Source organism: Terrapene carolina, unplaced genomic scaffold, assembly GCF_002925995.2.
Source record: "Terrapene carolina triunguis isolate 2854851 unplaced genomic scaffold, T_m_triunguis-2.0 Scaffold33798, whole genome shotgun sequence".
NCBI classification, from domain to species: domain Eukaryota; kingdom Metazoa; phylum Chordata; order Testudines; family Emydidae; genus Terrapene; species Terrapene triunguis.
In genome coordinates this window covers 1-12,784 of record NW_020698149.1, presented here as the reverse complement: position 1 = coordinate 12,784, position 12,784 = coordinate 1, and the positions used below count along the sequence as shown (strand labels likewise).

Here is a 12,784-nt window from a genome sequence, read left to right as displayed (position 1 = left end):
AGACTGAGAGCCAGGACCACTTCACTTGGCTGGTACTACTCATTCCCTGACTGCATCATCATATGCCCCCTTCCTGTTGGGGCAGGGACAGCAAGTAAGGGGATGGACGAGGGAGTTGTGGGATCTGGACCCCTTTTTCCCTACCCCCATCCCCTTATATCTCTTTCCTGCTGGCTCTGGAGCAGGGGCTGGAGAGGGAAGCCTGGGGGAGACCAGGACATCTCACATGGGGTGTTAACCCCATTGCCCCCATAGCATCTCTAGGGGACAGAACACTCCTACAACGTGCTTTGCCGGGTAGTGAGCGGCTAGATGGGATATCAGACTCCAGCTTCTCTACATGGGAGGGGATATCTTGCCCCTGCATGGATAGACACATTCCCTCTCCCCCACCCCCAATCTGTTCCCGTCTCCATCACCAGTTGAGCTGGAGCAAGTAGACTGAGAGGATGGGATGAGATCCAGGCCTCCACCTTCTCATTTGACAGCAAAATGTGTGACCATATGGACTAGTGGTTAGAGCAAGTGATATGGTGTCAAAACTCCTGGGTTTTGCCCCCAGATTTCTCAGAGACTCCCCCATGACCTTCTGCTCTAGTCACATTTCTACACCACCCTCATCACCATGGTATGCGAACACCGTGGTCAAGTCACCTCACACCTCTGCGCCTCAGTTTCCCCCCCTCTGTATGTAGGGGATAATATCACACACAGGTGGGGGGGGAGTTGGACATCTGAGATTTGGTGAAGCACTTTTGTGACCCTTGGGTTGAAAGGGCTCTAGAAAGGTGTTAAATGTGAAGAATCTTGCCTGTACAGTTATGTCACTTTGGGGGGTGATTTTCACCAACATTTTTATACCGGCCAAAGCCGTAGCCTAGACGCAGTTATACCAGCAAAACTATAGTTTTGGTACAACTCATTTTGCTCTGGGTACTGGCCCTACCAGGCAATGCTCTTTTGCCGGGATAAACTGCTCGGTGCTAGGAGATTTTGCCTATACAGCCGTGTCAGCAAACCTTCTCTAGTGTAGACACGCCTAAGATACACACCTCATTCTGCTTTTGTCGTGACTGAATTCCATGATGAGCTGCTGTGGGTCTGCAAAGATGAGAACTATCTTAAAGCAGAACTGCTTACGCTCTCTGCTGCTCCCCTGGTGATTGTTAAATCACACTAGTGTCACAGTCTGCATCCCAGATCAGAGCACTGGTCCTTCTAACTCAGTGCCCTGCCAGCGATGTGCTGAATGCTTCAGGGGAAGAGATCTCATCAGGCAGTACTATACCATGTAGGGAAATTACTCTCTGATCCCAGCTCCTACACGAGAACTAGTGTATTTCCCTTGTGATATTGTATCCTAGGTGCTGATCCTGCGACGGGAGAGACGTGGGCAGATTATCTGAGTTCTCGTGGTGCTGCATCAGTCATTGTGGGTCTGTGAAGGTGCAGAGATCCACCTGCATGCATTTCGCTGCAGGTTCAGGGCCTCAGCGAGTATAACGGACTCTGGGGATTTTCACCTTCCTCTGCAGCATGGGGTGTGGCTCGTCTGTTGGTATCATCTGGGCGCGTCTGACCTGAACAATTCCCTGCCATCACAGGGGCATCGGTGGCACCTCGGTCTCTCCTGTTCTCTGCCCGTGGCACAGTTTAGTCTCCTGAGGAGACTAACTAAAGTCACGGGGCTCAGCTTAGGGGTGTCTGTCATGGCTTGTGATATACAAGAGATCAGATGAGATAATCTGGCTTTAAATTATTTAGATAATAACCTGCACGGGGAATTTCCCAGGTTAATTATACGCTGGAAGAAAACCGACTAAAGTGTTCTTCATGGCCTCACCGTATTAAGGGCATCGTCCTTTGGGTAGCATCTAGTCCGCTGGATTTCGTGGTCTGTCACGTTTAGATCAGCAATCCGTGGCTGTGCTCTGCTGAGAGAATTTGGGAGCAAAGGGTTTAGATCGCTCACCAGTCACTGATCTAAGCCCTTTACATTATTTCTTTTGCAAAAGGGCATGAATGTGGGGGCTGGTTTTCAGACAGAGAAATAACCGATATAGGTTTGATAATGTAAGGGATGGATGCCGCTCCCTGTGTGTTCTAATAGAACAGAGCTCTTTGTGGTCTTAAAAACCAATAAATAAGTAGCCCTGCTCCTGTTATAAACCTTGGCAGTAAACCCTGCTTCTGGGATTTCCTCTCTTGAGATCTGCGTCACATAAGGTGCAGGTACCATGACCCGGGGCAAGTCACTGAATCTGTGCCTCAGTTTCCCCATCTGTAAAACCAGGGGGGGGGGGGGGGGGGGGAATAGCACAGCCCTGCCTCCTACGCTAAATGGTTGAGATGTCCAGATACGACAGCATTGGGGGCTGTAGCAGATGCATAGACCCTGGTGCTAAATCAGTGCTCTCTCTTTTTCTGTTGCAGGAAACCATGGGAGCAAATCCCTAAAAAGCCAAAACGAAAGAAAAGTAAGTGAATTGTCCTGGGGGATCCAGCTTGTGACAATGTCTGAATGTGGGTGCACAAAGAACGCGTCAAAGATCCATGTCTGCACCCAGAAACCCGTTCTTACAATTCTCTTTGCTAGCACAGCCATCTGTCCAATCCCCCGCCAGGTGGCCTTTATCTGTGTTTGTACAGCACCTAACACAATGGGGTCCTTCTCCAAGAGCGGGGAGCCCTATCTCTATCGTAACACACCTAATAACGTACAGCACTTTACACAGTGGGGTCCTTCTCCAAGATTGGGGAGCCCTATCTCTACCGTAATACACCTAATAACGTACAGCACTTTACACAGTGGGGTCCTGCTCCATGACTGGGGAACCCTACTGCTACCGTAATACACCTAATAACGTACAGCAGTTTACACAGTGGGGTCCTGCTCCATGACTAGGGAACCCTACTGCTACTGTAATACACCTAATACATAATGTACCGCACCTAGCAAAATGCAGTCCTGGGCCATACAGCAACTTGGTGCTGCTGTAATATACCTAATAAATTACATACAGCACCCACCATAATGGGGTCCTGATCTGTGATTAGGGCTCATCGGGGCTGCCGTAATACACCTAAACAATAACATTCTGTGCCTAGCACAAATGGGTTCCGTGACTAGGGCTCCTAGACGCTACCGTAACATGCCTAATAAATAATAATCTGCGTGACCCCATCTGCCCTGATGCGTAAGAATTGCCCACCCAGATAGCCTGTCCTCGTAGCTACACGAACATAGGATCTCCTCTTTGCAAACGTACACAGCGCTTTGCTGCAGTAGTGTGGGACACAGGCTGATTTTTCGAGGTCTGACCCCCTGATGCTGACAGGTGGTAAAGGCTGGTGTTTTACTATTGTCTTTACTGGGGGAACAACTAGTGCAGAAATAACTGGCGTGACATTGAGTGAGGGAGCTACAAGGCTACGTGCCCATTGAAGGCGTCCATAGGGCGCAGTGGAGTTTTCACGTCTACAGCCCAAAACTGCAGTCCAGGCCCGGAGAGCTGGTGCTGCCCCGGGACTGCTCTGGAGGGATCCGGCTAGGGACCGTAGATCTAAAGCTGTTCGTGCTGGAAGGTTGGCTGAGCAGGCTCGGTGGCGGGCTGGAAGTCACTGAAGCCCCGCTTGGCCCGTCTCTGAGGGAGGGAGATCGAGAGCCGTGCAGTTTTCTGTGGGTCTGAGCTTCAGATCTGAAACCTGCTCCTGGGGGTGAGGGTGGGCTACTGGTTAGAGCATGAGCCTTGGACCTGCAAGCCCTGGGTTCCATTCCCAGCAATGTCCCCAGCTCCCTGGGTGACCTTGGGCAAGTCACTTTGCCTCTGTGCCCCTCAGTTTGTCATCTGTATAGACCTGCCCTGACCCAGGTGGCTAGCAAAGCTAAACCCATTAATGACTGGAGGTGCTCAGATACCACTGTTACGGGGCTGTATTCGTACCTTAGGGTATGTCTACACTACCCGCCGGATTGGTGGGTAGTGATCGATCTATTGGGGATTGATGTATCACGTCTCGTCTAGATGCGATACATCGATCCCCGAACACGCTCCCCGTCGACTCCGGAACTCCACCAGAGCGAGAGGCGGAAGCGGAGTCGACGGGGGAACGGCAGCAGTCGATCCCGCGCCGCGAGGACGCGAAGTAAGTTGATCTAAGATACGTTGACTTCAGCTACACTATTCTCGTAGCTGAATTTGTGTATCTTAGATTCCCCCCAGTGTAGACCAGGCCTGTGACAGACGTTCAGTGTCCCCTGACATTTCCAAGGGGGTTTACCCCACTGCCTTAGTCATCATTTTCCTACCCCCGCTGTGCTCTCCCCAGAGGTGGCTGCATTCCCATTGAGGGGAAATGGCTATAGAAATGTAGGTTGTGGGCTGCCAAAGTTCATAGCACAGCCAGCGGAAATGGTGGGCCGGTGACACGCAGGGCCAGAGCTGGCAAAGCAGGATGGAAATGTAGGACTCCTCAGACAGACCTCCCTCTGCCTGTGTGGAGGAGGAGGTTATTACAGGTGTTAGCAAAGCAGGGAGCCAACCTGCTCAGCGTTCATGGCTGTTCCGGCCTGGTCCCAGCATCCGAAGGAGACCTTTGCTTTTGAAGTGAAGACCGGTTAGGGTGCAGCTCTGGTGTGAGCTCTCCGTGCCCTGGAAGGAGGCAGCGTTACAATGCGGCAGTAGATGCCCCTCTCCTGGTAATGTTACAAATGGTCAAAGAGGCTCTATAGGAATGACAGAGAAAACTTGTGACAGTAGCAGGGGTGCTGTCATGGCACTTCACTGCTCCATTGTTCTGAGCTCACACGCAGAGACCAGCTGGGGAAAGAATTGTCCTTTCTCTGGGGGGCTGGGAGACCCAGCAGGGACAGGTCCTACTTCAGGTGTAACGTGCTGGGCCAGCAGCCACTGTCTTGGCAGTGCCATAGAATCACAGAAATGTGGGGCTGGAAGGGACCTCGAGAGCTCATCAGGTCCAGCGCCCTGTGCTGAGGCAGGAGCAAATAAACTTCAGCCATCCCTGACCGGGGTTTGTCCAACCTAAAACCTCCAGTGTCAGGGATCCCGCAGCCTCCCTTGGACGCCTGGTCCAGAGCTTAACTCCCCTTAGAGTTAGTTAGAAAGTTTTTCCTAATATCTAACCTAAATCTCCCTCGCTGCAGATGAAGCCCAGTGCTTCCTGTCCTGCCTTCAGTGGCCATGGAGAACAATTGATCCCTGTCTTCTTTGTAACAGCCCTTCACCTATTTGAAGACTTCTCAGGTCCCCTCGGTTGACTTTTCTCAGGACTAAACATGGCCACGTTTTTAACCTTTCCCCATAGGTCAGGTCTTTCAAATCTTTGATTGTTTCTGTGACTCTCTGGAGTCTCCAGTTTGTCCACATCCTTCCTAAAGTTCAGCGCCCAGAATTAGACACAAGACTCCAGCTGAGGCCTCACCAGTGCTGTGTAGAGCGGGACAGTGACCTGTGTCTTACATGTGACACTCCTGCTAATACAATGATATTAGCTGCTTTTGCAACTGCATCACATTGTTGACTTGTGTTCGATTTGAGACCCACTATAACACCAGCGCCTTCTCCATGGTACTGCGGCCAAGCCAGGCGGTCCCAGGTTGTAGTTGTGCTTTTCATATTTCCTTCCTAAATGTGCTACTTTCCACTTGTCTCCGGGATGTTATGAATTCGAATCCTGTATTCCAAAGTGTTTGCAGCCCCTCCCAGCTTGGTGTCCTTTGCAGAGGTTCCAAGCAAACTCTCCCCTCCGTTATCCAAATCATTAATGAAAATATTGAATAGAATCAGACCCAGGACTGACCTTTGCGGGACCCCCTAGACACGCCCTCCCAGTTTGACAGTCAGCCATTGATAATTAATCATTGAGGGTGGTCTTTGAACCAATTGTACACCCACCTTATAGTGATTTCATCTAGACCACATTTCCCTAGAGTGCCTATGCAATTGTCATTTGGGACTGTGTCAAAAGCCTCTGCAAAATCAGGATCTGTCATGTCTACTGCTTCCCCCCTACGCATGAGGCCCATGACCTTGGTATGATTTGGTCGTGTCTGCCCCGAGCCTGGTCTGTGAACTAAACAGGCTTCACCTGGAGGCCGCGTTGCTGCCCCTGGCTCCATCTGTGCAGAAAGCCATCTGCAGTGTGCCCGAGTCCCGCAGTCCGCCTGTCCCAGCGTGTCCGTGGAACAGATAGCGAGTGAGAGTCAGTCTAGAAGCAGATTCCTCTCCTCCCAGTTCCAGAGTTCGCCCTCCTTGGGTCATGTCAGCACCCAAAGGCAGGGCTGAGGGGTGGTGGATGGCCGGAACTCCCCCACTACAACCTGGGCTGTACCAGCCGGGGGTCCCTGGAACTTAGGGTGCCAGGGTCGTTAGCAGGGGTAGTACACACACAGACTGTCCCATTACTGACAAACGGTTGATCACTTGACAGAGTACTCTTCTGGCTAATGGTTTAACCCAATGGGGTGCTCCCCCCTGTCTTTCGCTAGCAATGGGCACGCCCCTTTGGTTCCCTGTGGTCGGCTCACGTGCCTCTCTCCTCCCCCCAAGGAAGGAGGCGGAACGTCAACTGCCTGAAGAACATGGTGATCTGGTACGAGGACCACAAGAACCGCTGCCCCTACGAGCCACACCTGTCGGAGTTGGACCCCACCTTCGGGCTGTACACCACGGCCGTGTGGCAGTGTGAGGCCGGGCACCGCTACTTCCAGGACCTGCACTCCCCGCTGAAGCCGCTCAGCGACTCCGAGAACGAGAGTGACGATGGTGAGCAGGAGGGGAGCGGCCAGGATCCTAGTCTCCCAAGGCAGCCGGTGGGCAGGGGAGCGCTTACTGTAGCCTGTTGTATGGCATTGCAGTGCATCCCACCCCAGAGGTGGCCGCATTTCAGCGTAAGGGGAGTGATCCCTAGGCCTGTAAGGCAGATGTTCAGTTAGTATGCCTAAGTAAGATCCAGCTGGATGGGCGGTGATCGTTACGGTGCTCAGAGATGGGCACCTCAGCAGGCCATGAGCGCCCCCCCAGCCCTGAGGGTTGGGCAGGGTAACGCTAGGCCGTAGGAGGAGCCAGGGGAGGGTCCTGCCGTGGCTCTAATCCACGCCTGCCGATCGCTCTCCCCACTGCAGCTGGCAACGGCGTGGGGGCCGGAAGCTCGGACTCCTCCGAGGAGAGCTCCAGCTCGGGGTCGGAGGAGCAGCCCGAGAACCGTCAGGCCAAGGCCCAGCAGCATCCGCCCCCGTCGGCCGCGGAAGGCGGGAGCAGCAGCGGCCTCATCACGCAGGACGGCATCCACATCCCGTTCGAGCACCACATCGAGAACCTGACGGCCGAGCAGGGCGCCGCCATGTGCCACAACCCGCCTCTCAACGGCCCGGAGAGCATGGAGACCGTGGTGTGCGTCCCCATGCCCGTTCAGGTGGGCTCGGGCCACGGGACTCTCTTTGAGAACGTGACGCAGGAGACTCTCGGGGAGGTTGTGGCCAGCTGCCCCGTGCAGGGCATGATGCAGGGCTCCCAGGTGATCATCATCGCCGGGCCCGGCTACGACGCCCTGACGGCGGAGGGCATCCAGCTCAACGTCACCAGCAGTGGAGGCGAGGAGCTGCCCTGCGCCATGATCGAGGGCGTCGCCGCCTACACCCAGACGGAGCCGGAGAACATGCAGCCCAACAGTGGGGAACTGGTGGAGAGCGGGGAGTGCATTGAAACCAAAAAAGGTAGATGTGACCAGCCCTCGGGGGGCTGCCCCCACCTAGGCATGGGGAGCTTGGTCGGTACTGGGAGGGGAGACCTCCAAAGGGATCCGAGAGTGCCGTGAAAAATGCTGCCACGCGTTCCATGGGGCCTTCTCCCAGGATCACAGCACGGCACTAGGGGGCGCTGTGCTGCTGGGAGTGAGCTGGGGCGCTCAGTAAGGGATGCGCTCTCCTCTGGGTTAGTGCTGACTCCAGTGCCCCAGTGTAGTGCGTGGGGGTGGCTCCGTAGGGGGCGCTGTCCTTTGGATCTGATGTCCCGGCGTGGTGCCAGGGAGGGGGTCCGTAGAGGGCGCTGACCCCTGGATCTGATGTCCCGGCGTGGTGCCAAGGGGGGGCTCCGTGGGGAGCGCTGACCCCTGGGTCTGATGTCCCGGCGGGGTCCGGGGGGGGGGGGTCCTGACCCCTGGATCTGATGTCCCGATGTGGTGCCTGCTCATGTGCCCCATTAAAAATCCCAGGTCACTTGACCTCCCATTAAGTGTTAACCCTGATGTAACTGCATTTCGCCTCCGCCGTCCCTAGGTTCAGCTGGCTACAGGACTCTCCCCTTCTTGCCCTGACCCCGTGTGCGGTGTTAAACAGCTGCTGTGCTCTGCAGCAGAACTAGCTGCATTTCAGTGGCCGGTGGCTCTTGCCCGCCTCTGGGATGGGGCCTGCGTGTTAACTGCTTCATGTTTGAAAAGCGTCACCAGATTCTCACCGCGCGGCCCTTCTGACACCTGTTTTGTGGTGGCAGAAAAAGACGACCTTTATGGGCTCAAAAAGGAGGAGCTGCAGCCCCCCCCGGAAATGGAGATGCCGGAAGAGCTGGAGCCGGCCCAAGAGAACACGGAGCCGGAGCCCGAGGAGATGGACGGCAGTGACATGTCGGCCATCATCTACGAGATTCCGAAGGAACCGGAGAAGTGAGTGTCGCGGCGAAGCGCTTAGCTGTCTTTACAAGGTCTCTGACCCTGCCCGTGCCTCGGTTTCCCCACTCGGCCAGAGATCTGGCCAGCTGTGTCAGCGAGCCTCGTAGCGTTTCCTTCCCTTTTCCGTGCCTTGCATTTGTTGGCTCAAACACTGAGACAGCTCAGCTTCAATCCAGACGGGTAAACCTGGGGCTGTCTGCGCCCCCTCCCTCCCCAGGCCTCTGCCTTGGGAGCCTTCCGCTGCTTCCTCCACAGCAGCCGTCTCTCCCCAGCCAGGCGGGCAGCACGTTGCCTTCCCCTGCCTGCGGCTGACCCCTCCTTTCCCCGCGCAGGAGGCGGCGAAGCCGACGGGGCCGCGTGATGGATGCCGACGGCATGCTGGAAATGTTCCACTGCCCTTATGAAGGATGCAGCCAGGTCTACGTAGCACTTAGTAGCTTTCAGGTACGATTTGTGCGTGTCAGTTTCCCGCAGCCCTGTCCCTGGGGTGGGGTGTGAAGGGTGCTCCAAGGGGCTGAGAGCCTCGTTCTGGCCCCCCCCCCCCCGAGACGGGGAAATGCTCGGGCCGGCTGGTTATTCTCTGCAGCGGGAGCTTGAGCAGTGATGCTGGGCGGTTGCTTTCCCTTTGGTGCTGGTGAGTTTCACGTCCCGGTTGATGGGTCGCTAGGGCCTGCCTGGCGTGGCAGGTTTCCACCACCGTCGGGGGGGTGGCGCTTACAGGCTGCATTGGGAACGTGACAGCGCACTGGAGATGTTTCGATTGCGTTTTCTCACAAAACCCGAACGTTGAGCCTGCTTGGCACTTGAGAGAAGGGACAGCGACGGAGCGTGACTCAGTGACAAGGGAGAGCCAGGTTTAATTCCCTGCTTTGCCACAGACTGTCTGGGGGACCTGGGGCAAGTCATTTAGCCATTCTTTGCCTCAGTTTCCCCACCTGCACAATGGGAAGAATAGCCCAGGGAATGAGGGCCAGATTAGTCCTGGCTCAGTGTCTAACCAAGGTTTTGATCTAGTCTTGGACGTCTGCTTGGACAATTAGCAAATCATTTAACGTCACAGCCTCGCTACCCTCTAGTGAACCCGTAAGCTACCCCTGCGCTGGCTTTGGGGACAGGTTGGTTCCAACGCTGTATCAACGGGGTGTCATCTTGGGGGGAGGGAATCTCTGGGCGTAGATTGTGGGGTGAGGGAGTTTGTCGAGGTTGAGTCTGGAGAGTGGGGTAGCCCCAGCTGTGGTGGCCGAGGCGCCGTGTTGGGAGGGAGGGAGAAGGACGAGCTCTGATGTAGGAATTCCTGCCCGTTACTGGGGGGGTTGTAGCAGCCTCTGCTGTGACTGTGTGTGGTGGGAGCGTGGTCTAGCCCTCTGTCCCCCCCACCCCCCCTTGTCTCTCCAGAATCACGTCAACCTCGTCCACCGGAAAGGGAAAACAAAAGTCTGTCCCCACCCGGGCTGTGGCAAGAAGTTCTACCTGTCCAACCACCTCCGCAGACACATGATCATTCACTCAGGTGCATCCCCTGGGCTCTCTTCCCTGGCGCCCCCTCCTCCCCGTGGCCTGCTGGCCTTTGTCCTGCACTGCGCTGTTCTGGTGAGACGCTGGCTCCCCCAGCACATGTGGCCGGGGCCGTCCGGTCATGCGACGGCAGACGCCGCTCCGCCTTCGCCACATGGCGCCTGGTTCTTGGGCACTCAGCTGCCTCGGCTTAGCCTTCGCTTCCCCCCGGACCCGTCCCGCTCCCTGCATGGCACCAGAGCACCCAGGAAGGGAACTGGGTCTGGTTCGGATTCCCCCCCCGATCAGCTCTCTCACTTTCAACACTTACATAATGGGGGGTGCAGAGAGAGTCAAAAATCCAGAACAAACAGAAGCACTTGCTGGAAATCTTCTATAGAAGAGATCTGCTAATGCAGGAAACCTCAGGACACCCCCTTGACCCCCTGGCTGGGTTGTCCCCTGGGATTGATCCAGGTTTAAAAGCAGGGCTCTCTCCTGCCTGAGCTAAGGGACGTCACTTTTTTAGCTGGCACCATTGGCAGTCTCAGACATCTTATGCGGGAGATAAGACCCTATGTGATCCCCAGCTGGGTAGGCGTCACCCCTTTGGGCAGGCTAAGGGTCTGCTTGCTGTATGCGTCAGGCTGGGGGTGGGCAGAGGGGGACTCTGGATTCTCCTACTGAGGTCCCTTGACTGTGAATCGGGGATGCGCCCCCCCTGTTCTTTGTGCCCCGCAGGCGTCCGTGAATTTACCTGTGAAACCTGTGGGAAATCTTTCAAGCGGAAGAATCACCTGGAGGTGCATCGCCGGACACACACGGGAGAGACGCCCCTCCAGTACGTGCGGGGCAGTTGGGGGGCTCAGGGGTGACCCATTTAGGAACCTGACCCAGGCTCATTCGAGCCCCTGGAGCGGAGCACCTCTGTGTGCCACCACCTCTGGGGTAGAGCGCATCAGCAGGAATTGGAGCCAGGGCGAGTGGGTTGGGGTGTGTGGATCTGCCCCTGTGGTGCCTGGGCCTTTTAGTAGTGACACTGCTTGAGATGAGGTTGCTTTGCCCCAAACGATCCTAATGAGCTTTTCAAAGGTGGTGGGGAGATTACCCTTCTCGCCACTGAAATGCAGCTGCCTCTGGGGCGGGGTGTGGCAGCTGTTTATACAAGGATCCCTCGCCTGGTGCTGAGATGCAGACACCTCTGGGGTGTGGCACGGGGCTGTTAACAGCACCTAGTAATGCTGCCCGACAGGGAGACCAGGAAGTGAAAAATGCCACATCCAGCTGAAAGTCTGGGCAGTGGGGTGGGGTGTATTTAGCTCAGCAGAGGTAGGGAGCGCACTCCTGCAGAGAGGGCCCTCAGCTCGCTAGGGGTGTGCCGCAGTCAGGCCCTGGGGCGGGCCCGAGGGGCGCAGCCTGCGTGACGCTGTCTGGCCCCCCCAGGTGCGAGATCTGTGGGTACCAGTGCCGTCAGAGAGCGTCTCTCAACTGGCACATGAAGAAGCACACCTCGGAAGTTCAGTACAACTTCACCTGCGAGCACTGCGGCAAACGCTTCGAAAAGATGGACAGCGTCAAATTCCACAAGCTAAAGAGCCACCCGGACCACAAGGCCACGTGATCCCGGCTGGGGCGTCCTTCCGGAGCCTCGGACAGCTTTATTTATTTCCCCGCCGGGGGACCCTCTGCCGCCTCCCTTCCCCCAGCCCGGACAATGGCAGCGTCGGCGGTGCCGGCTCCCACCTCGAGGGGTGAGATCACAGTGCCCTGGGGTGGCACGTGTCTTCCCCAGCCAGGAGAGGGGGCGCTGAGCCCGGAGCCGGCAGCATGCGTGTGAGTGTGTGTGTGATATGTCGTGGCCTCCACAGCAGGCAGCCCCCCCGATTCTGCCAGGGCACGGCAGGGTGAGAGTTTTTTAGCTTGCTTTTAATGTCGAGGCCCTGGGGGCTCCGGTGGCGAGCGAACAGAGCGGGGACGTGCCCGTGCCCATCTGCAGAAGAGGGCGCGGCCTGGGAGAGCGAAACACAGCACATGTGGCTCCTTCCCCATCCTAGGGGTCGGAGGGGGGGGGCTTGGCAGCCACACCGCGATGGTGGTGAACAAAACGCCCAGACCATTAAACCGACACTACTTTTATCTGCCCGCCTCCTGGCATCTTCCTCCCCAGCGGGCGGTGTCCTTGGAGGGGGACGGGGATCGCTGCGTGCTGCCCTGCGCTCATACCAACCAGCCACGTGCCCGAGGCTGTTTGGCATGGGACCCGCAGTGTTATCTGAAGGCGAGGGCACGAATGCCTGCACTGGCTGTTCCTCCGAGTTTGTGGGGCACGTGCCCTCCTGTGCGGGGTGGGCCCAGACCTCGCTGCTGGGGGTCGGGTCTCCCGCTTGTTCTTCAGCGTCTCCTCTTTCCTGGAAAGCGAAGACGTGTCCCGCTGGCGTGGGGGTGAACGAACCCGTCAAAGCCCGGCCCCGTGCTCCCAGTCGCTCAGAGCAGGGAGCTGGCCTGGGCAGGGCAGTGGGGTCCCGGTGATGGCAGCAGCGGCTGCTTCCCTGGGGGGGGAAAGGAGGAGCCTGGCCCTGGCTCAGATAAACCTCCCTCTCCTCCC

The 12,784-nt window shown here is 56.6% G+C and overlaps 1 protein-coding gene across 1 annotated transcript; it reads left to right on the top strand.

Annotated features, from left to right (window-relative positions):
• Positions 1 to 14: 14 nt before the first annotated feature.
• ZNF653 (zinc finger protein 653) lies at positions 15 to 12,295 on the top strand. The gene is made up of 9 exons (XM_026663581.2): positions 15 to 94; positions 2,434 to 2,477; positions 6,570 to 6,785; positions 7,145 to 7,735; positions 8,511 to 8,679; positions 9,018 to 9,129; positions 10,081 to 10,195; positions 10,921 to 11,020; positions 11,623 to 12,295. Exons 1-9 carry the CDS (start codon positions 63 to 65, stop codon positions 11,798 to 11,800), a joined length of 1,557 nt encoding a protein of 518 aa, XP_026519366.1. The 5' UTR covers positions 15 to 62; the 3' UTR covers positions 11,801 to 12,295.
• The last annotated feature ends 489 nt before the right edge of the window (positions 12,296 to 12,784 follow it).

What these genes read in the sequence shown, in the direction of transcription:
- ZNF653 (XM_026663581.2), top strand. Translation starts at nt 63, where the DNA reads ATGCCCCCTTCCTGTTGGGGCAGGGACAGCAA. An exon ending in AAAGCCAAAACGAAAGAAAA is followed by an intron (nt 2,478 to 6,569) that starts GTAAGTGAATTG and finishes CCTCCCCCCAAG; the next exon opens with GAAGGAGGCGGAACGTCAAC. An exon ending in ACACATGATCATTCACTCAG is followed by an intron (nt 10,196 to 10,920) that starts GTGCATCCCCTG and finishes TGTGCCCCGCAG; the next exon opens with GCGTCCGTGAATTTACCTGT.